At 44.5% G+C, this 23,979-nt stretch overlaps 1 protein-coding gene and 1 long non-coding RNA gene across 7 annotated transcripts in view; one reads left to right on the top strand and one right to left on the bottom strand.

Annotated features, from left to right (window-relative positions):
- Nucleotides 1-23,979, bottom strand: part of LOC143825129 (uncharacterized) — a 52,295-nt gene that overhangs the window by 14,249 nt on the left and 14,067 nt on the right. The gene's annotated exons all lie outside the window — the stretch shown is intronic.
- GPCPD1 (glycerophosphocholine phosphodiesterase 1) overlaps nt 1-23,979 on the top strand; it is a 57,749-nt gene that overhangs the window by 24,458 nt on the left and 9,312 nt on the right. For 4 of the 6 annotated variants that reach the window (XM_077313045.1, XM_077313054.1, XM_077313036.1 and 1 more), the window contains 12 exons: nt 674-836; nt 1,475-1,607; nt 3,175-3,229; nt 5,877-5,969; nt 6,332-6,385; nt 7,685-7,762; nt 10,219-10,258; nt 12,063-12,124; nt 12,510-12,575; nt 15,264-15,400; nt 17,145-17,280; nt 19,468-19,628. In XM_077313045.1, the coding sequence (XP_077169160.1) occupies nt 674-836; nt 1,475-1,607; nt 3,175-3,229; nt 5,877-5,969; nt 6,332-6,385; nt 7,685-7,762; nt 10,219-10,258; nt 12,063-12,124; nt 12,510-12,575; nt 15,264-15,400; nt 17,145-17,280; nt 19,468-19,628 (1,178 nt within the window). The remainder of the gene's footprint in view (nt 1-673; nt 837-1,474; nt 1,608-3,174; nt 3,230-5,876; nt 5,970-6,331; nt 6,386-7,684; nt 7,763-10,218; nt 10,259-12,062; nt 12,125-12,509; nt 12,576-15,263; nt 15,401-17,144; nt 17,281-19,467; nt 19,629-23,979) is intronic. The other 2 variants (XM_077313070.1, XM_077313060.1) reach the window with 1 other exon arrangement.

The raw sequence follows: 23,979 nt of genomic DNA, 5'->3' as shown, positions 1-23,979 counted from the left end.
ACATCCATACCGCGATCACACCTTGTTTCTATAGCCATTTCCTTTTAAAAACTTCCTTTTGACGGAACTATTCTTGCAAACGTATAAAAGCTGAGACTTAGAATTCAGATAGGTAAAGTGCCAGAACCAGGGAACTAATTCACTCCCATAATATTATAACCAGTCTCTAGTCTTCTTCTCCTCTCCTTGTATGCTTCTATGCAAGATTGAGGGGAGGGGGGGCAAAAGGAAGAGATTTAATGTTGTATTTCAGTGTCACTTTTCCCTACCCGAAGGAGGCTCAAAGCAGCTTACAGTCGCCTTCCTATTCCTCTCCCCACAACAGACACCCTGTGAGGTGGGTGAGGCTGAGAGAGCGCTGATATCACTGCCCGGTCAGAACAGCTTTATCAGTGCCGTGGCGAGCCCAAGGTCACCCAGCTGGTTGCATGTGGGGGAGTGCAGAATTGAACCTGGCATGCCAGATTAGAAGTCCGCATTCCTAACCACTACACCAAACTGGCTCTAGAGGATAAAATCTTTAACTTGAAAATGGACCTAGGGTTTTTACAGTTCTGCATAGTTCTGCCATTTTTCTGCTAATGAAAGAGCCGGGCTGAGGTACAGAGAGGCGCTGGGTTCACTTGCTGCGAATGGACCACTCATCCCAATATCTTGGCACTGCATTTTTCAGGAAGATCTTAGTGAAGCAGTGATACAAGGAGATGTACTTCCGGGCCATGTGGGCTCTGCGTGTTTGTTGTCCTCCACAATTGCAGAACTGGGAAAGAGCGGTGGCGTCCTCACGATTCCTATCATGAACAGAATTTCCCGAAAAACCATCGGAAAAGTTAGAGGTATGCTCAACGCAGAAACTATTAATGTCATGGGGAACGATACGCCGGACAGAGAACTGCATGGGGAAATGGTATATTCAGTTAGAATTAATGCTTTATGAAAGGTACCTTCAGTGCAACGCTGTGCAATAGGTACTTGGAAGTTCCAATGAATTCAGTGGCTTGCTCCCAAGTAAGTGACTATGATTGTAACCTGTGGGACCACAAATGGCACGAACTTAGGCAGATTGTGAGTGGGAGGGCAGGATGGGGTGTGTCAGTGTTTGTCTCTTGTGGCCTTCGTTGCATACCTGGGGAATTGCTGACCACTTCTGTGGGATGGTAGGTGAATTTCCTCCAGGCCAGGCTGGATTCTGGAGATTTTTGGTGGGGAGAGGATTACTTGGGCATGGAATTGGGGTCACTGTGGGTGAGCAGGTAGTTGTGAGCTCCCGCGTTGTGTAGGGGTCTGGACTAGATAATCCTGGAGATCCCTTCCAACTCTATGATTCTGTTTCAAAACATGCCTGGTTTTTTCTTTGCTTCTTGTGTAGCATTTCAGTAGATGGTGTTGCTCTGAATCGAGTGAAAAGCTAAAGTACTGTTTAAAAAAAACCAGAAGAACTTGATGACCAGGTCGCATTTGCTTTTCTTTGTAGTTGACTATATAATTATTAGGCCAATTCAGGGCTACTCATGTGATATGCAAGCCTCGTTTTGCAAGTACTGGAACCCAAGAGGAGGGCTAGATGTTGGACATCGAGGTGCAGGAAACTCTACAACGACTGCCAAGTAAGTCTGAATGCTTAAACCTTAAATCGTTTTTTAAAGAGAGAAATTCAGTAGCTACCTTGCGTATACCACAGCAGCTCAAGCGTAACTATTCTATACCCAGTCAACTCTCTAAATGTTACAGGAGTAGCTGTGCACAGACGCATGTATGAGTGTGTCTGCATGCATGAACATCTGCACATAGGCTGCCTTGGAATAGGCTGGATCATTGATCCGTCTCAACCTATATTGTCTACCTTGCCTCGCAGCAGTCCTTCAGAGAATCATGCATAGTTCTTTCCCAGCACTTGATACCTGAAGTCCTTTAAGTCAGGAGTAGTCAACCTGTGGTCCTCCAGATGTTCATGGACTACAATTCCCATGAGCCCCTGCCAGCATTTGCTGGCAGGGGCTCATGGGAATTGTGGTCCATGAACATCTGGAGGACCACAGGTTGACTACCCCTGCTTTAAGTGGAGATTCTGGTTATGGAGCTGGGAACATCTTTGCATGCAAAACATGGGTTTGAGTCGCTATGATCCTATTTGCCTCTTGAACATGGGACTGCTGCATCCCATGTTCACCTGCACTTCTTTGTCAGTTTTCCATCTGCAGTATTTCAACTTCGCCTTGATTTGTGACTGTTGCTTGATGACTTTGATACAGTAGGTTAGGGCAACCCCCTTCCCCCCCCCGGATCTTTAATGATGAAGGTGGCTTCTAAACTGCTGTAGCAGCCCAAATGGTAAAAGCAGACTTTTGGTAGACTTGATTCAGTGTCAGTTGAACGAACACAGAACCTTTTGGGGATTAATGCCATGAAAGATCAACTCCCGAATACCTGTGCTGCTTTACAGCAACAAGCTATTACTAGTAGGAATTGAAAGTGCTGTCAAATAATACTTGCTGGTTTTTTGGAATTTGTGGTTATAGAATTATTCACGGGGGAGATCTTCAACTGATGTCGAGTCAGGTACGCAAAGGACAGGTAACTTGCAGGTTCCTGGTATGTGGCAGTTGTCCAGATGCCTTGGAAATAAGCAATCTTGGATGTGAAAATTCTCCTGCATTATTAAGGTGCAGTCATGAATCCTGTCCGCTGTAGATATTTAAACTCCGTTAGTTATAAGAGTCACCTTCCACTAGGCATATGAAGGTTTCAGATTGGTTTAAGGGTTTGTTAACATTTGAGTTAGAGCCTCTTGTGGCCCAGAGTGGTAAGGCAGCCGTCTGAAAGCTTTGCCCATGAGGCTGGGAGTTCGATCCCAGCAGCCGGCTCAAGGTTGACTCAGCCTTCCATCCTTCCGAGGTCGGTAAAATGAGTACCCAGCTTGCTGGGGGGTAAAACGGTAATGACTGGGGAAGGCACTGGCAAACCACCCCGTATTGAGTCTGCCATGAAAACGCTGGAGGGCGTCACCCCAAGGGTCAGACATGACTCGGTGCTTGCACAGGGGATACCTTTACCTTTTAACATTTGAGCTGCAAGGATGGTTCATGTCTGGTTGTCCCAATTGTTAGCTGTTTCAGTGATAAATGAACTTGTGGCTTTATGACTTTAAAAAAAAAATCTCTCTTTTGTTCCCAGGCTTGCTAAACTCCGAGAGAATACGGTTGCTTCTTTAAAGAATGCAGCTAGACACGTATGTGTGTGATTTGTAGCTTGGTTTGCTTTTCCATGTTAATACCTTTGAGTATCTTATGGAGAAAACCATGTAGAAAAGGTATTCTCCGTTCATATTGTAGAACTGAGGATTTTTATCATCAGAAAGATTAATGTTAGTTTTACATTTATTATACTTGCATTGAAATTGGTGTGTCCCCCCCATTTGCCTTTTTTATAATTGTAAAAAACTGTTCTACATTTCAAGGTTTACAGGTATGAATAAATTCAGTGGAGAAATTTTTACTTTAATCCTGTACGCCTCTGGGCACAGAGCAGGGGTCACGGAGAGAGCGTGGGTGGGGGGAGTAGCTGTAAATTTCCTGCATTGTGCAGGGGTTTGGACTAGATGACTCTTCCAGCTCTATGTTTCTGTGTTTATTTGTATATTATTTGAACAGGACATGCCAGCAGACCAGAGCCAGTTTGGTGTAGTGGTTAGTAGTGTGGACTTCTAATCTGGTGAGCTGGGTTTGATTCCATGCTCCTCCACATGCAGCCAGCTGGGTGACCTTGGGCTCCCCACAGCACCGATAAAGCTGTTCTGACTTAGCAGGAAGAGCAGGGTTCTCTCAGCCTCACCTGTTGTGGGGAGAGGAAGGGGAAGGTGACTGTAAGCCACTTTGAGACTCCTTCGGGTTGAGAAAAGCGGCATATAAGAACCAACTCTTCCTCCTCCTCTTCTTCCTCTTCATTGAAATCATTCAGTAATATCTCGCCCGATGAGTGGGTGACCATCCAACAATACCCCCCGTGGGGGTAGGCTGGGGTCCCAGATGGATTGTTGTGGTGCTGCCTGACCTCAACCAAATACCTGGTGGAAGAGCGCCATTTTGCTAGCCCTTCAGTAGCTCCGTAAGGGCCCGCATTTCTATCGGCAGCTTATTCCACCAGGCTGGAGTCAGGGTCAGGCACACCTCTTTAGGGCCGCCAAGCAAATTGGAATTTGCTGATTTCAGAGCTCTTTAGGGGGCATATACAGAGAGGCAGTTCCTCAAATACGCATCTGTTTCTTCAAAGTACAAACCCCAGGTTGCATATTAACCCAGAAATTCTGTTGTGGCAGCATGCAAAGTCCTTTTTTGCAGCTTGATCCTACCTGGGAATATGCAAGAGTACTTAGGTGTGCGGATTTAAGGAGAAAGGCCTGCCTTTTTCTCGGAATACTCTTATCTAAGACAGGTAACAACAGCGAAAAGAGTACAAGAAACATAATTCTCAAAGCAAAATTAAAATAGAAAAAAGGGTTAAAATTCCATATATGAATCCCAAAACAATCCTCTGAAGCAGACAGAGAAAGTCTTCTAAACTAAGATTTCTGTTTTACAAACCTTCCAGAACTCTTGAGAAGAAACCTTCTAATTTGAAACAGCCACTGAAAAAGCCCCCACATGGGAGCAGTGGAATGTACCCTTTCAGCCTTCAGAATGATCTGCAGGCACGTGCTGAGCAAAGATGATAATGTGTTCCAGTAGACCTCACACACAAACCATGGTTAGTGCGATGGTCTGAACATGTGCCACTCTGCCAGCTGTACTTCAAGCTCGGTTTTGAAACCATGGTTGAGGCTGATTGATTAACCACAGTTAGTTTCAACTGTATCTTTTTTTTGGTGTCCTGTGAATGCTTACATCCCAGCCTGTGCATGGCATTGCCCCGCTTGCTTATGGAACAAAAGGCAATGAAAAACTTAACAAGGCAGTATTTCAGTAATTGTCAACACACTGAACCCTGGTTTCGCAAACTAATCATAATTATGAATGAACAATTTTTCTGTCTACATGCTCTTTCATTTGTGGAATCATAGAATCATGGAGTTGGAAGGGGACCTCCAGGGTCATCTAGTCCAACATCCCCTGCAGAACGCAGGAAATTCTCAACTGCCTGCCCACACACAGTGACCTGAATTCCATGCACGATGCCTCCCCCCCCCCACCCCAAACCAGAATCCCTGGCCAGTGTGGCCTGGAAGGAATTTGCCTTCTGATCCCAAAGTATCAATTGGCAATTACCTGTGCCTGCAAGAAAGGGCCATAGGAGCCAAGCACCTGCATGATCCCTTCTGCCTCCCCCCACTTACAATCTACTTAAATTCCTAAAAAATCCTATTTCATGTAGGTGGGAAAAGAGTGATTTGAGGGTAGGGGACTTTTGACTTTGACATATAGGGTTAAACTACAGAACCAATAGCAAGGTTATTTTAAAAGTTGGAAATAAGTGGTCTATAAGTAGTCAGCATGTGGGTCTGAAACCAAAATAGCCTAGAGTTCCCTTGTTCGTGCACTTAAAGACAGAGTAATAAGTTCAGGAAGTACTAATGTAGGTTTGGCTGGGGGCGAAACAAAGTTATTCATAAGCTTTGGAATTGGTCATTAGGTTAGGAAAGCTATTTGGCATTGAATGCTTAAATATGTTCCAAGAAATATAGAATCATAGAGTTGGAAGGGACCTCCTGGGTCATGTAGTCCAATCCCCTGCACTATGCAGGACACTCTCAACCCTATCGCTCATCCACTGTAACCTGCCACCCCCTTGAAACTTTTTGCAGAGTATAAATACAAATTGAGTGTAAAGTAGGCATATTTTCACGTAACATTTTAAAAAATGTCTTCATGCAATCTTCTTAGGGAGCAGCCTTTGTGGAGTTCGATGTACATCTTTCTAAGGATCAAGTTCCCATAATATATCATGATCTTACTTGCTGTATTGCCATGAAAAAGGTATGTGATTTGTAACTTCTCTGTGCAAACATCCATGCAGCTTCCTTGCCTAAATGTTCTTCGGGTGGCCCGTAAAATTGTTTGGTGGCGTTAATGTCATGAAAATAAATGCAGTTATTTCTACTACAGTAAAGCCACCAATGCCAAGAGAGAGATAAATGTATCACATTGGCTTCCTTGGTGTAAATTCTCAACGGAATGCTGCAAAAACATCTTCCCCTCCATGCAAAAACTTGGCATCCTGTTTGTGTATTACTACTGTGTAGGACTGAATTTTGATAGAAGTATAGAATTTCATTTGGGACAGCTTTTTCCTCTTATCGGTGGGACAAGAAAAGAAATTTTCCTTGATATTTTTTTAGGGACGGTGGCTTTCAAATAGTGAGCCTTCAGGAAATCAGACAGATAGAGCAGAGGTAGGCAACCTGTTTGATCCAGTGCCCAACCCCATCCCCCCATTATAGTACCTGTCAAGATATTGGTGAGTTGGCAAACTAAAGAGAGCAATGGGGAAGACCCAGAAAGAGGTTGTACCTGGACAGAAACCACACCAAGCTGTGACCCAGTACATGGGGGGTGGGGGAGCTTGCCTTAGTCCCTTGGGTGGAAAATCAGCCCTTCTTGGTAAGCAAAATGGTCTGGCATGCCACTGGTCGGCATCCGTGCTACACCTGTAAACACTTGGGGAAACAAAGATGCTTCCAATTTGGAATGGGAAGTCAGGAAATTTGTGTGACTGACTAGTTAGAAGAATTTTGTCACCTACAACAGGGGTAGTACACCTGTGGTCCTCCAGATGTCCATGGACTACAATTCCCATGAGCTCATGGGAATTGTAGTCCATGGACATCTGGAGGACCACAGGTTGACTACTCTTGACCTACAAGATTGCAGGCCTTATTGTATATGGTCAAGGCAGCCTTTCTCAACTTGTTTGCTGTTGAGAGACACCTCAAACATTCTTCGGTCTTTGAGAAACCCCAGAAGTGGTGCAATTGTGTAGAATATGATTGGGAAGCATAGCTGTGTATACACACCCACCCAGGGTCTCTCCCTTCCCACCCCCTCCAGGCTCAACATTGCTCATTTTGGGCGGCGGGGTGGGTCGACATGACTATATACGGCCATTTCACTAAATAAATGTTCTAAACAATGAAAGACTATACAAAAAACATTGACTCCCACCCATTCAGGAAACCCTTCCAGGGCTGTCAAGAAACCTGGTATAAGATACACTTAGGGTCCTTCTCTGCAAGTTTGCTTAATCTTAAAAACAGATGCTTCCCTTCAGATGGATGGGTTGTATCAGTGATACCTAACTGCTTTCACAAGAAACGGAAGTACAGCCAGCGATTGCTTACCTAGTGCTATGGTCAGTGCAAGGGGGAGGAGGAACCTTTCACAGGCAGAGGGACAGCAGAGTGAGTCAGCTTTGCCCTGCACATGAACTGTGTACTGGTACCGTCAAAGGCTTGGTCACTCAACTCCTCTCAGCCAACAAGGGTTGAGCTAAGGGAAAGGAATATATACTGCAAGCTCCTAGGTGGTTGTGCTGGCCAAAGGGGGTGGAAGCAGAATTTGAGGTCCTGTTGTACGCCCCTGTGGCAGATTCCTGCACAGAGACCTGGGGTTTTTAAGGAATGGGGAATAGGTGAGCTTGGATTTGCCTTCAGGCGCTGCTTCTAACCTAACCTTTCTCTCCACTTGTTCAAAAGAAAGATGAATTGGAGCCACTGGAGCTGTTTGAGATTGCGGTGAAGGAGCTGACATTTGCCCAGCTGCAGTTATTACAGGTAGTGTACTAGACTGATCTGAGATGTACTTCGACGAAGCTTAATCCTACATGTGTGTGTGCTCAAAAAGTCTCTCCTGCCCCTTTGGTCCTCACACAGGTTCTCAAGGCAGCTGGTGATAGAAGCATGAAACATCAAGGTTAAACTTCCTAAAACTAGATCAATAGAAGCAATTAGTAGACTTGGATTGAAGTCCAGAAGCGACTTAGAAACTAAGGAGCTTTTTGGGGTCGAAGCTTTTGAAAGTCAATGCTCCCTGGAACTTTTCAGCTGTGCCCATGTAAAACATTACCAGGCTCGGAAATTACCACGGCACATATGCTGATTAACTTACCTGGAGCAGGGGTAGTCAACCTGTGGTCCTCCAGATGTTCATGGACTACAATCCCCATGAGCCCCTGCCAGCGTTTGCTGGCAGGGGCTCATGGGAATTGTAGTCCATGAACATCTGGAGGACCACAGGTTGACTACCCCTGACCTGGGGTATTGAGGAGGATGCAGCTGGTAGAACACTCAGGGAAATCACCGTGACATTCACAACAGTCAGAATTGCTTTCTGCAAAGTCTGACCCGGTTCGGTTCAGCTAGCTCAGTGTGCACAGTTCTTGCACTAGCTTGCTTGCTTAATTTTTACTCTACCGTCCTCTCCGGTGGGGACAGGAAGTGTTTTTCATTGTTCTCATCACTTCACAGTAGCAGTACTGAGGGGTGTGTGCCTTGCCTAAGATCTCCTAGGAAGCTTCCATGGCGGAGTAGGGGGTTCAGACTGTCTCCCAGATTCTTAGTCCAGCACTTAATTACAGCACCATGCCGGTGCTCAGTGTCTTGGGTACGTTTCATTTCCATCCCTGGTCCTTTGAATCCATTCAGGGGTGGCCAAACTGTGTCTCTCCAGAGGTCCACAGGCTATAGTTCTCATTATGCTTGCAAGGGCTTATGGGAATTGTAGTCCATGGACATCTGGAGAGCCACAGTTTGGCCACCCTGGAAGTGAACCTCATATGGAAGGCAAACATTGCTTTGGAGGGGAAGAATTCTCAGCATACTTGACATTTCCTTATTTCACCTGTTTCCAAGCTTGAACAAACCCACACTGGATGTAAATTCTGTTTGCAGCCTCTTTGTTGTAATCTAGATGACAGTAATTGTTGCTGATATTTCCTTCTGTTAGTTCTTTTTTTTAATAAAAAAACATCTAGTTTCTCCATATCGCCAGTCACAAACCAGGATTGACAGTTAGTTGTTCGAAGCTGGGAGAATGAGGAAAAGACTTTTCATTTGGTAGATAAAAGCTACTCCAGAAGAGTAGAAGGATAACATAAAGTTCTAGCAACAGAGTTCCATTTGTACTCAGATCGTATGCCTTGCATTTCTCTCTTTATCTGAAATACATGGGTAACAATGAAGTTAATCTGGCATGGGACAGGCAGCTATCTGCAGTAGTATATTACTTCGGTCTGCAGTATTAGTAATGGAACGGTAGCTTTCTTGCTGCAACCTGTATGTTGTCCATTTGACTGCTGACAGGGTAAAACGTGAAAGTACTAAGAACTGAAAATACTTACTGAGACGTTGAGAAATCACACAGAACCGCTTGATGCTTCTTGACAAGTTACGCTCAAACATCCCTTTGGTGAAGACACAAACGCTGAGGTTCACTGGCACTGTGGGAACTCTTGAAACAAATACATCTTGACGTTTGCAGTACCAAAAGAGTTGGGACGATTAAGAACAGCAAGCGGGTGAGGAGCAGCTGCAGTTCCGGCACAGCTGCATTTTGCTCAGCTGTCCCCTTCTCTGCCAGCTGCGAAGCAGAACAAGCTTTTTGCTTCCCGCAGTAGAAGTGAGGCTGGCAAGATTCCCAACTTCCCTTTTCTTCACCCGTTACTGTGGAGCTTCTGCTTTCATGGAACACTACAGTGGCTCTCCCAGCAAAAATTCAGTATCTTGCTGCATTAACCTTTTCAAAAATTATTTACTTATTTATTTTTGCCCACTGCCCTAGATTTCTCTCGTGGCTGGAGGCAAAAAGATAATTTTGAATCGGCATTGGTAGAGACCTAGCAGCTTGCCTTTTTTATGTTCCCTGAGCTGTGGATTTCTGCCTGTGTCTGTGTTCTAGGCAGGATACTACTTTTATTTATTTATTTATTTAGATTTATATACCGCCCTCCCCCGAAGGCTCAGGGCGGTTTACATTAAAACTAGTCAACGATACATGAAACTTGTCAGAATAGCGACTGCCCCTGACACAGGCAGGACTTGTTAGTTTGTTTTTCGAACAGAGCCTTGTGACTAGGGGCAAGCCTTCTTTCACCACCAGTAAAAGCGCCCCATGGCTTCGTTTAGAGTCCCGCGTGTGACCTCTGTTCATACAACATCTGGGCCGCTCTTTAAAGAACTTACCACTTGCTGGCATGCACACTTTAAAAAGCTGATCTGCCTTTTATTTGTAGCTGGCGCATGTGACTGCCTTGAAATCTCAAGACAGCCAAGGTATGTAAAAGTCAGGAAAATCTTTCCTAACCACTGTGCATTTGGTTCTGAGCAACCCAAGGGAAGCTTCTAGTTAGTGTTTCAAGAGGGGTGAGGTTGGGAGTGTCTTATTTGCCACTGCAGAGATCCTGAGAGAGCCAGCTTGGTGTAGTTGTTAAGAGTGTGGACTTCTAATCTGACGAGCCGGGTTTGATTCCGCGCTCCCCCACATGCAACCAGCTGGGTGACCTTGGGCTCGCCATGGCACTGACAAAACTGCTTTTCTTCACCAAGCAGTGATATCAGGGCTCTCTCAGCCTCACCCACCTCACAGGGTGTCTGTTGTGGGAAGAGGAAAGGGAAGGTGAATATAAGCCGCTTTGATACTCCTTCGGGTAGAGAAATGCGGTATATAAGAACCAACTCTTATTTTTCTTCTCTTCTTTGGAATTTGGAAGAGGTGGCACAAAGAAAAATGTTGATTTCAGAACAGGCTACAATGCACTTTAGTCTGTGACGCTATATGTCCTGTTGTACTGGTAGATATGCTGTGGAGTAAATGCTTGCAGATCTTTGTAAGCAGACACCACATGACAGCTTCCACATGATCACGATCTCCAGTAACAAGTCGGTAATTAAACTCCTGGAGCAGCTGGGTAGCTCTCTCTACAGTTTTCATTGTACATCTCCTAGGTCAGCAAATCCGAAGTCATTTGGAATGCAGCTGGGGAGGGGAACTGGGCCTCAGCACAGGGACCCTGGGGCTTGGTGGCGAAAATAACCGCTCACATTATTAATGGTTCCTTCTCCTCTCCATGTTTCCCCCCTCCCCTTGGGACATACTTTATTATTGTAATGGCCAAATTGTGCATTGTGACGGTTTGTGGGAGGTGGAGCACTGTCAGAATTCTATTGTGTTTTATTATGCTTTTATTACAGTGTTCCACTGTGTTTTAATATTATCTGTTTTAGCTACCGATCTAAACTTCCCTGAGCCCCCACTCTGTTGGAATGGGCAACATATAAATTAAGTTATAAATAAATGAAAAGGCCTCTTGGAGAACAGAAACAGATCAATAAGATCCTAGTGAAGTGAATGTGTCTCTTGCGTAAGTTAGTAGCATGCAGATCTCTCTTGCAGTCTTTTCCCCAACCTATTGAGGGGGAAGCATCAGCCACAACTTGCCAGCAGACCCCAAAGCTATTTAGTGCTAGGGCAGGGGCATGCTTTGGGGTGCAGCAGGGTCAGAACTATGCATGCGCACAAAAATGCATACCATTTTGGATTAGACTGAACTGATTTGAGCTGAATCTCAGTTGCATGGAAGATGCTTCACTTCTTCAGATTCCGCCAAATCTGAAGAGATTCGTGTTTTTTTCTGTGTACATGCTCCCCCACCCCCCAGCAACAGAAAGAGCTTCCATTGTCTGAGAAGAGAGGAAGAGCCTCCTAAACAACTGATAAAGAAAGACAGGCATGCTGAGGCCTTTAAATGCCTCCCCAAGCCTCTCGGACACCTGTTATTATCAGCTGTTTCGCAGCTTCCCCCTCCAGGCACGGAGGTCTGGGGGAAAGCAGTGAGGGAGGCATTTAAACTGACCGAGTCACTGATTCAGCCTGTTTAAATGTTGTGATCAACAATTTGGCTTGGATAGGTCCGAAAAGTACCCGAATTGATCCGGGTACTTTTCGACGCATCCAAAGCGAATTGCCCGTCCCTAGTCAGAACTCTGTTTAGAAATCCAATAACTTTGACTTCAGCATGTAGGTGTTTTTTTTCACTCAAGGTTTTTGCTTCAAGGCAACTTTTACATTTCTTTCTAGAGTCATTTAAAGAAGATGAAAATGCTCCTTCTGATATGCAACCATTCCCCTCTCTCCAAACGGTAAGTATCTTCTGCATGAGGTATAATGTAACCTGACAGAGTTACTCTGGATATGAGCGTCCTGTTAAACCAGTGGTTCCCAAATTTATCTGGCCTACCGCCCCCTTTCCAGAAAAAATATTACTCAGCGCCCCCTGGAAATTAATTTTTTTTAGTTTTAATAATTATTCATCCCCCAAATGCACCTGTGGCCCATCACCGCCCCCTGGATCGCTGCAGCCCCCACCAGGGGGCGGTAGCGCCAACTTTGGGAATCACTGTATTAAACTATCAGGTATCTGATACCACCGTGTTCCAAAGATCAAAATTATGTGTATTCAGCGCAGTGTTTTTTCCCCTTGACCAGTAGTGATTAATAATACTTTGGTGATGGTTCTCCATTCAGGTGCTAGAAGCTATTCCTGAAGATGTTGGGTTTAATATAGAAATAAAATGGATATGTCAGCAAAGGGTAAGTAACAATATCCTGAATATACTTCTTAGCTGAGTGCCTATGTCTCCTTCCTTTATTCCAGTATCTAAATAAACCTTTTTCAACCTGCTGACCATGGATGAGCGCCTGAAATAATTGTTCAGGCTTTGAGAAATCCTGGAAGTGATGTTAGCTGGCCACGCCTCCCTGCATTAACAGGCAGGCTCGAGGACTGAGGCGGGGAGAGACAGGACGCGGTTTAAGGCAGGAGTAGACGTGCCGTCTCCACACCCTCCCAGGCACAGAAACCACGAGAGAACTCCCTCACACTTGGGAGGGGGAGCAATGGAAGCAGCCAGCTTCCTACCTTGTGACCGAGCCCCATTAAGGCAGGAGGGGAAAGGGCATGCACCCCGAGGGGGGGGGTCTGCAGACCCCGGGTTGAGGATGCCACATCTAAATTATAGATTCTGACTGACTAGACCAACTACTTTGCTTCTGTCCCTTGTCTTTCATTTATCTTATCGTCAGTACAGGTAAACTAAATTTAACATTCCTTTCCCAATGAGTTTTGCCTTACATTATGCAGTTTGCATATCTAATGCTAAGGTACTAGTCCTGAAAACATGGGCATGCTGACCGTTTCATAGAATGGAGTTTGAAGGGATTGAAAGGCAGCCAGACCAGGTGTTAACAATAGATTAATTTATCTTTTACACTTCTAAATCCATTTTTTCCCCTGCTGAAACGGGTAGCTTACCACCAAAGGTTGCATGCTGTGGCATGACGGTGAGACCGTAAAGCATCAATAACCCAACTTGCGAGGGACACCGCAGCAGCTTTTCAGCTTTCCCAGTTTATTCTCCTCCAAACAATTCTGTTTGCAAAGCTTTCTGAAAATCATGAGGTTGGGGGCATTGTTGACAGGCCTCTTAAATGGCTCTGTAGAACCAGGGCAGCAATAGAATCATAGAATCATAGAGTTGGAAGGGGCCATACAGGCCATCTAGTCCAACCCCCTGCTCAACGCAGGATCAGCCCTAAGCATCCTAAAGTAGCGATCCCCAACCTGTGGGCTGCGGACCACATGTGGTCCTTCGACTAATTGGAGGTGGGCCACGAAGGACGCCTTCTCCCCCCCCCCGGCCCTTTACTTCATCCCCCCCGGCCCTTTACAACACACTTCGGGTGTCATTGTCTCCCATCACTCCCAGATGGGACTATCCCGTTGTAGAGAAACGAGCTCAGGGTTCCCATTGATTTGTCATTGTCATGAGTTAAAATTTCCATGAAAATAAAATGTTCCTTATGTTCATTGTTGTGGCATGTCTGTATCTTATTTTGAAGGGGTGTTTAAACATTACCATAGCGATCAGAGAGCGTTAGGGCAGTGGTTGAGAGTAGAGGAGTAAACTACTCCCCCCCCCCCACCGGGCCTCAGTAAAAGGCGTTGAGTGGTCCCTGGTGATAAAAAGGTTGGGGACCACTGTCCTAAAGCATCCAAGAAAAGTGTGTCTCCAACCTTTGCTTGAAGACTGCCAGTGAGGGGGAGTTCACCACCTCCTTAGGCAGCCTATTCCACTGCTGAACTACTCTGACTGTGAACAATTTTTTCCGGATATCTAGCCTATATCGTTGTACTTGTAGTTTAAACCCATTACTGCCAATAGGGAAAGCCCAAGAGCAGGATGTGGTAGTTCTCACACCTGCAGGCATGATGAGATGAATAGAGGATGACTAGAAATGCCACACAAGTTCCTGTCAGGAGGGCAGCTCACCTGTCCCTTCAGACTGCTGTAGTCAAATCTGTTCTACTTAGTATTTCTGTTAAGGCCAAGGAGGAGGAGCTGGTCTCATGGCTTAAGTGCCACTCAGCACAACACCTACTCAGGGCAGCTGTCCCGCCCCTGAGTGTCTCTTCCTCTAACCAGCTTGCCTGTCTGTCCAGGGGCCAGCCAATCGCCTTCTGTCCCCCATCCCTGATAACCACCTCCTCCTTCCACTTCCCTCTGAGGCTCAGAGGCTGCAGATCTCTGCCACGTGAAAGCTGCCCCTGCCAGTGAGTTCCCTGCCTGGGGGCCTCCAACCTGTGGCCATTCCAGGTCTCGGGGGGAGGGAGAGGCCATCTGCAGAGTTCTCTTACCCTGATCTAGTGCCTGTTGTATTCCTGAATGCAACGGGCTTTGTCCCTAGTAAGGCCATAAAGCACTGCCAGCAGAGAAAGATGAGTTTTAGACAAGTGGCTGCAGAGCAAATGGATCTGGATGACTCCAGCAAAAGAGCCAAGCCACTTGCTGCTGGGGAGGGTAATTAAAAGGGAAAATAATCTGTAAACAAGTTGACCTGGGGAAATATTCCTGTATAATCAGAAATATTACAGTCCACGTTTGTGTGTTTACCTTAAGCTTACTTTGGATGTTTTATTTGCTGCACCTTCTAACATCCTAGTGCCCCAGAGTAAGAGGGAGAAATCCTTCAGGCATCACCTCTGGTGAACAAAGTATCTATAATGATCCTGTGAAATAGCATAACAGTGGCCTGCGTGAGTCTGCTTGTGCCAAAGTTGCTGGGTGGCAGGGTTTTAGGCTATATTGGAAGCAGAGACAATAGAGACCTTGGGTATAAGGAACTGTGAGTAACTTTGGCATATAAAACATACAGTTTAAACTTGAAGTGCCCTTGATTAGCCACTGATTTACACTAAGTAACTAAAATTTTGTTTTTCAGGATGGGGTATGGGATGGCAATCTTTCGAGCTACTTTGACATGAACGTCTTTCTAGATATAATTTTGAAAACTGTTCTAATAAAGGCCGGAAGCAGGAGGGTTATATTTTCTTCATTTGATGCAGACATATGTACCATGTGAGTTAAAAACCCTTCTAGAATGGGTCACAGATATATTTTTGATGTGGAGCATTATGCTTGGTGTTTTGAATGTTTGGAATAATCTGATTCCTCACTAGGAATGGGCACGAACTGGAAAAGTCCAGTTCAGGGTGTTCTCAAAGCAAACCCCCCAAATCCAAATGACTCAGAAGCCCTGAAACAAACCAGCTGGGTTTGGGACAATCTGTTTCACTTTTCTCCATTTAGAAACTAGGGGAAAGAAAAAGGAGCGCTTAAATGGCTGCCATTTGGAAGGGGGTGGGGAGCAAAACAGGCTTTAAATGGCCTTTGGCAAAGTTTGTCGTTTTTCATCTACACAGCCATTAGCTATAAGAAAGGTGTCAGAAACACTAAGAAGTTTCTTTACAAAGTAGAAGGGATGCAGATTCCCCAAGGGGGTTCCTTTAGCTACGCTAGATGTGGAGACACTTCTTGTTGGATCTACTTGATCATCATTTTTGAAAAGATGCATTGCAAGCATCTAGGATTGAAATCTCTACCTGCATCTATTGCATTAGGCCAGCCTTTCTCAATTTTTTTACAGTCGAGAAACCCCTAAAACATTCTCCAGGCTTCGAGAATCCACAGAAGTGGCCTAATGTGGTTTGGAAACATAGTTTTGTACATGCTCACCTAGGGCCATTCCCACCCCCTCCAGACCCATTATTGGCCTTTTGAGGAGGGGTGGGGTGGGTTGACATGACCATATGTGGTCATATCACCTAATAAATGTTTAACAAATTTAAAAAATATATTTAAAAATAATTAACTCCCACCTATTCAGGAACTCCTTCCAGGGTTGTCAAGAAACCCCAGGGTTTTAGAAAACCCTGGTTGAGAAAGCCTGCAGTACTCGGTCTGTCATCAGATGGTAGTACAAGCAAAACAGTACTGTGCAACAATCAGTTGGGTGTCTCTGGTAAAGTTCAAATGATCATTTTTGCATGCATGAGACTTGCTGCTGTCTTTAGGATGCTGCAAACTCATAGACTTGGATCCTACTGAAAATCTCAACTTCTCACTATGCCCCAAAATGCTCCCCATAAATGTTACTTTGGTGGGGCAGGAACACTGTACGGGGGTGAGTTAGCAAAAATTATCTTTTGTCATTGGAAATAGTTGGTGCTAGAAGTGCCATGCTTCTGCCATAAATTTTAGCAATTGTTAGAAATGTAGATGTTAGGAATTCTTGCCTTGGTTTATTGCTTGCTCTGGTTTTCCTCTCCCCTCACACCAGCCCCTCACCCTGTTCCGTAGTAGAGAGAAGTGGCTATCCCTTTGATGACTGATATTTTTTGGTTTTGAAGATCTCCCACTGTTTTTTTTTCCCCACGGGAGGGGTTCGAATGTGGGGATAAATGCTGAACCTGTATTGCTTTGAACCAGTTCTGACAAGGAATTGTTTTGGTCAACTTGCATGCTTTCAATAAGCTCGATAATTTGCACCAAGTCAAAGGTGCAAAAGATCAAGTTTATTGAAAGCAAGCAAGTTGACCAAAACAATTCCTTGGGCAATCGGCAGAATCCTCACAAGTGGCAGGCTTCCATCTCACTGGATATGAATTTTATGAAAGGAGGAAAGGTTAAAGATTAAAGTTCATAATTCTTTCCCCCCCCCCCCCAAAAAAAGCTATATAAGTGTAATATGTGTCCATGTTAAGGATTATATTTTAGACACTTAGGTGTCTGAGGTTATAACTTAGTTCAAATGTTCCTACAGGGTCAGGCAGAAGCAAAACAAATACCCCATATTGTTTCTAACTCAAGGAAAATGTGACACTTATCCAGAATTGATGGATCTTAGATGTCGTACAACGTCTATCGCTATGAGCTTTGCACAATTTGAAAATATCCTGGTAAGTAATAAAGCATTTTGACCTGTGAATTGATTCTAAAATAAGATGGGGCTTAACCTAATCTATTTTCTTTGCTACAACAAAAAATGCCTAGGAATTCATTGCTGTCTTTCAGTCAATAAGAGTATGTTTAAGTGTTGATGTACTGTTAAAACTCATTTAACAGCGGGTGTGGCTAAAGATGTCGTCCTGAGAGGGTGGCAGGGCATCTGCTCTGCTATCTCTGAAGCCTGACAGGGGTCAATTGTGCAAGCAATTGGCAGAAAAGAGGAGGGGTACGCAAACCCCACCTCACCTTTCTACCCAGGAAGTTCTTGGGGCCGTCTCCAATCCTTTAGGGAGTGTATCTCCCCGGATTATAGGCTGTCAGCGTTCCAGGTCCAGAGGACGACTGCCATTTTCTACCTCGGACTTTCTTTTCTTTCTTTAATCTTAAAGTATCTGCTTCAACCCTACATGATGATTTACTACAAATGAACGCTTTGAACTGAGGGGAGGACATCGGCTGAGTTCCAAAACATCATTTACTGCAAGTATCTCTCGTTTTTTTTTTCTTCGTCTTTCTTCCTGCATCAAAGCCCTTTGTTTCCCCCCTCCTCTTACTCTGCTCTGCCTGAAGCCACCTCGTTAAGAGGCAGGCTAATTCTCCTAACTAAGCAGAAGAAGGACTCAAATCAACTCGAATTAATTGGCAAAAGCTCTTATTGTAATTGTTTTGGTTTTCGAAGATAAGAAGATAAGAGCTGTGAATGGGAAAATCTCACGAGAACTCTGTGCCTTAACTGACTTTAATACGTCACATGCCTGTGCCGGAACATTAGAGGATAAAACAGAGGACCTCTACTGGCCACTTGTAAAATTGTTTGAGGCCGGGTTTTTTAAAAGTCAAAATCATGTCTATGTTAAAAAGATTGGCTCATCTAATAGAGATACAAACCCAAGATTACAAAGTATTCTTAGATGGATTGATCAAAAATATCTCCAAGGAGATTCAAGATGGCAAGGAAGAAGTCTTCAATAGGAATGATGGATTAATAACAGTGACTGATGACAGCTTTAAACAAGGTGGAAAACCAACAGCAGAAGAGAAATCTGAAATTCATATCTTCAAGGAGATCCAAGATGCCAAGGAAGACGTCTTTAACAGGAATAATGGATCAATAACAGTGGCTGATGACAGCTCTAAACAAGGTGGAAAACCAACAGTAGAAGAGAAATCTGAAATTCTGGAGACGGAAAATGGGATGCCGGAGTTCTGCAGCCCAGATAAGGACACCCTTTTTAAAAAGACATACAGCCATCTCAAAGCAACAGTGTACAAAAATCAATCAAAAGAAATATGGATCTGCAGTGAAAGAAACCGATTTAAAGGATCTCTCTGGGGAAAAAATTGTATTGATACTGGAGTCCAGGAGGTGCAACGGCCTCAAGATTTATCGATGCATACTCTGCGGGAAAGAGTACAACTGCACTTTCTACGCCAAAGGCCTATGGGACAGAATATAATTTTACGGGAACGACAAGATGTAGCAAGCCTCGAGATGAGACCCCCTTAAGAAGACCGAAAGCTCATATTGTTTTATGTTTAATGTTATACTGTATTCTATATTTCCATTTTTATGAAAAAGGGGAAGCAGTGTCTCTTTCTCTCTTGTTTTTCTTGTCTCTTTTCTTTTGTAGGCATATAGGTAATATAATCATTAGTGCTGAAAATGTAAAATGGGGTTCTCCCCCCTTATTTTTTCTTTCTTCTATTAGTGTATTGTCCTAGGACTAAAGCCTACACTGACTTGTAGAAAATGTTTAATGTTAAGCTTTCAACTTAAATCTGAAAATATATCTGTTAGGATGGTTCTTAGAATGGGTCAAGCATAAATTGTTTTGTAGATGTATCAGAACCAAGGATAAGGAGAAGCTATAGAAGACTGAAAGCTTATATTGTTTTATGTTTAATGTTAAGCATTTAATCTAAACCTGGAAATCTTATTATTCTCTGTATTAACAACATATACTGTATTCTACATTGCTACTTTTATGAAAAAGGGGAAGCAGTGCAAAAAAAAAAAAAAAAAAAAAAAAAAAAAAAAAAAAAAAAAAAAAAAACTCATTTAACAGCTAGAACGATTGAACTTTGTGCAGCTAGTATCTTAAGCAGATGTTTTAAGAGTTTTATATTTTCATTTTCAGGGAATCAATGCACATACAGAAGAGTTGCTACAGAATCCATCAATGATCGATGAGGCGATTTCTAAAGGCTTGGTTGTCTTCTGCTGGGGGGACGAGGCAAATGACCCAGAGAACAGGAAAAAGCTGAGGGAATATGGTGTTCATGGCCTGGTATATGACAGGTATTGCATTTTTTTTTACTATTGTACTCTGTCTTCAGTGGACACTTAGCTGCCATCTAAGGTCCAGGGTGGCTTGGAATAGGACAGTAGTGAAACACTGGGTTTTGTTGGGTCTGGTGTGTTTTTTTGTTGGGTTTTTCCACCCTCTGCCAAACTCTTGGCTTTATCTGCCTGTTCAGTGTACACTGGCCCTTTACTAAATGAATCAGCGAGCAAAGAATTGCACTTGCATATGATGATGTTCCTCATGATGGTTTCAGAGGGTTGAAGACACTTCTGGAGTGTTTTTAGCACTGCTCCCTTTTTCCATAGATACGCTGTTCCTGTAGGTCCCCTGAACACATGGCAGTGTTTCAGGAAATGTAGGGGTGTGTGGGGGGCGGTCAGGGATGTTGCATTCTATAAGTATGTCCTCTCACAGTACCTTGGCTGAAACCCATAAACTTTGTTTTAAGAATTTTGGGGGTGGGGAGGGTATTGTGACTCGCAAAACTTGTTTCACTTTTTTCTTTAGTTTTCAGTCCATTTAATTGGCTAACCTAAATTGGTATTTCTTCATGATTAGTTATGTCTCTTATGAATTTCTTCTCGAGTCAGATTCTGCCTCTTTAGGTTGGTGTTCTGCAGTCAACAACGTCAGGTACATAGATGAATTTTCCCATAGATGAATTTGAGGATACTGTCGAAATTAAAATTTAGTCCACTTGCTGAGGCACTAAACATTGCTAATCGTGGTCAAGCGTGGTCTTACGCATGAGCATCCCCCTTAATGTTTTTTTCATTAAAACCCCCCAATAGTTAGCATTAACAGCCTCTTGTGGCGCAGTGGTAAGGCAGCAGACATGCAGTCTGAAGCTCTGCCCATGAGGCTGGGAGTTCGATCCCAGCAGCCAGCTCAAGGGTGATTCAGCCTTCCATCCTTCCGAGGTTGGTAAAATGAGTACCCAGCTTGCTGCTGGGGGGTAAACGGTAATGACTGGGGAAGGCACTGGCAAACCACCCCGTATTAGTCTGCCATGAAAACGCTAGAGGGCATCACCCCAAGTGTCAGACATGACCCGATGCTTGCACAGGGGGATACCTTTAATAGTTAGCATTACACTAGAACCAATCTGCTTCCAACCACACATGAATTGTCATTTGGTGTTGCTGATAATAAGTGCTCACTGTATTGCCACCTTAATACTAATCATGGTTTCAAAAGTGCAGGGCAACAGGGAAGAGAAGGGAAAGAACACAGCCTTGGTCTGAATTATCACCAAGCATGCAGGTTTCCTCTCGGTCAGGTCAATTTCCTTTAAAGCAGTGGTTAACCACCATAACATCACAACCCCAGTGGGGATGGTGCGTGCAGTCGCTCAACAATCTGGAGGCAGCGTGAAGGCAGCCAGTGCCAGGGCACTGCCACTGCCAACCTGTCCTGGCGACCCTGCGGAAGGGGCCAGGCGACCTCACTTGGGGTTGGGACCCCAAGGTTGAGAACCACTGCTTTAAAGGAACAGTTGTGGTGTCTTGTACTGACAGATAGTTGGGCTGTTTCTCACTGGTCCTCTTGGGGTGAGAAATCTCAGTCTAGGCATTAGTATTTTCTTGTTTCCTTTGAACTAATGTATTTTGCTTGCTGTCCGATTTTTCTTTTGTGGTTTAGGTGAGGTGATGCCAATTGTTTCTCCGAATAATTGATCTGTTGTTGCTTACAGAAGATGCCTGGGATTTGTCCGGTGTCTGTTCAGTTGGGAGTAGAGTAGCTTCACCATACACTTCACCATACACTTCACCATATGCCCTTTGAGAGCCAGCGTGCTGGAGTGGTTAAAGAGCGGTGGTCTCTAATCTGGAGAAATGGGTTTGACTTCCTGCTCCTCCACATGTGGTCAGCTGAGTGACGGTGGGCTAGTTGCAGTTCTCTTAGAGTTGATCTCACAGCAGTTCTCTTAAGGCACTCTCAGCCCCACCTACCTCACAGGGTGTCTGTTGTGGGCTAAAGAAAGGAAAGGTGTTTGTAAGCCACTTTGGGATTCCTTCAAGTAGTGAAAAGTGGGGCATAAAGAAACGCAGCTCTTATTATTATTCAAGGTTGCTCATGGAAGCTAAAATTTGTGGAAAGAAGAACCATTGCAATTGGGCTAACAGCAGACTTTGGCTACTGAGTAAACTAGGTAACACTGAATAGTGTAGTATCATTTGCATTATAGCATTAATTGTGGAACAAAATTAGTTGTATTTCAGTGAACACCTTTGAAAATAAACTGTATGTGTCTAGTTATACACAGAAGTTATTATTCTCTTAACAGTTTAGATTGCCTTGTGTAAAAATCTATTCTGATCGCACACACAAGATGATCATCATCACTATTATTATTATTATTATTATTATTATTATTATTATTATATTTCTAATGTGCCGCTCCCCTGAGGCTCGCGCCGGTTAACAACATGTAAAAACCCATTAAACCCCTAATACATAAAACACCTAAAAACAATCCCCAACCCACTCCACCTATTGGCGGTGGAACTATCCGGGAAACCAGGGGTCACTGCCGATGTAGGGGGGGGCATCTAAAAAGGGGAGGCGCCGGCCTCAACCATAAGCAGGATAAACTATGATATTCATTAGCAGGATAAACTATCAGGTATTCCAGGATCGGCGCTCCTTTCACCTTCTGTAGCTGCTAGATGCCTGTTTTGACAAGGAGGATATAGGATGGGAACTAGCTGTGAAATTAGCCTTCCGTCCCAGACCCAGAATTGAAACTCTTAATAGACATGTGCTACAAAATGTAGATTGGGTAGGCAGAAACCTGTCTTAAGTCAGCACAATTACCTCTAGGATGGAGACAGGCCATGCATACTGAGACAGTTAACCCCCAGAACAGTTTCCTTAAATGACACTTGGCAGTGACACCCCAGCTGTTGTCAAGAAACACATAAAAATCAGCCTTAGCCAATCATCTCTGCATCTCTAGTCCTTCCCTCCGCCTGTTTTCAGCACCCTCCATTGATGATGCTGTGACTGCCACTGCAGTGATGGGAGTAGGCGTCCAGGTGTCACTGTTTCAGTAATCAAGGCTAGTTTACTGTTCTGCAGTTATGCCAGACTACCTACAGAGCAGAAACGAAGGTTGGTGGACAGATCACCAGAGTTCTGCATTGGAGAGGACTCCTTGCACCTCCCAAAGGGAATGTGGTGTGGCAGATTTCCTCAAGCTGAGCTCTTGGAAGGCTATATTCTGACCCTGACAAACATCTTTCCAACACCTTGGCTGACAGATACAGCCGTGTAAAATATGGGCTGTATTGAGGCTAGTTGGCCAGAAATACCTGTGATTATGTTTTTCGTGACAAAATGGGGCTAAGTTGAGCTTTGTGCATCCCCCTACAACAGTAAATCTAGATGTTCTGTTTGAAAACAACACCATGGAGGTCCCACATTCAGCCCATTCTCCATCAGCTACAGTGGTTGCCAGTTGAATTCCAGATCAGGCTAAAGGTTCTGGCCCAGTGTACCTGAGAGACCGTCTCTCCGCCTATACCCCCAAACGAGCATTACGCTCCGCCACTGCCAACTGGCTGATGATCCCTGGCCCCAAACAAGCACGTCGGTCTTCAACGAGGGCCAGAGCTTTTTCCATCCTGGCCCCCACCTGGTGGAACGAGGTCCGTGAAGAGATCAGGGCCCTGCCCGAACTCCCACAGTTCCGCAGGGCCTGAAAAAGGGAGCTCCTCCACCAGGCATTTGCCTGAGACTGACCACAGGTTCCCCTCTCCTCTGACAATCCCCTCCATGGCCTGAAGCAGCCTGACCTCTCTAAGGGGGTTTAGCTTACGTTGTTATTGTTGGGATCCCTGAAGTCGTTGTTTAGGACCACTGTTGGGTTGTTATTGTTGTATATTGACTATGTTGTATGTTGACTCGTTCCATGTATCCCCCTATGATGTTGTATGTAAACCGCCTTGAGCCATATGGAAGGGCGGTATAGAAATAAAATAAAATAAATACTTACCTTTAAGGCCATACGCGGTCAGAGCCCAGTGTACCCGAGGGACCGCCTCTCTCCCTATGCCACTCAAAGAGATTTATGCTGACGGAGCTAAAACAGTTCCGCAGGGCCTGCACAAGGGAGCTCTTCCACCAGGCATTTTGTTGAGACTGAGCGAAACCAAAAACATCCACAGGGCCCCTGCTCCCTCCCTCTCTCCCAGAAATCCAATCATGTGTTCTGCCCCTGGACCTCTTTGCACTATTACAGTCCGTTACCTCTGTTATAGTTATTAATGTCAATTATTATTATTGGTGTTGTAGTTATTTACATGTTCTAAAGAAACCAAGTCCCATGTATCGACTTTTACG

The sequence above is a fragment of the Paroedura picta genome, chromosome 1 (assembly GCF_049243985.1).
Source record: "Paroedura picta isolate Pp20150507F chromosome 1, Ppicta_v3.0, whole genome shotgun sequence".
Taxonomy (NCBI): domain Eukaryota; kingdom Metazoa; phylum Chordata; class Lepidosauria; order Squamata; family Gekkonidae; genus Paroedura; species Paroedura picta.
This window is presented reverse-complemented; position numbering and strand designations above follow the sequence as displayed.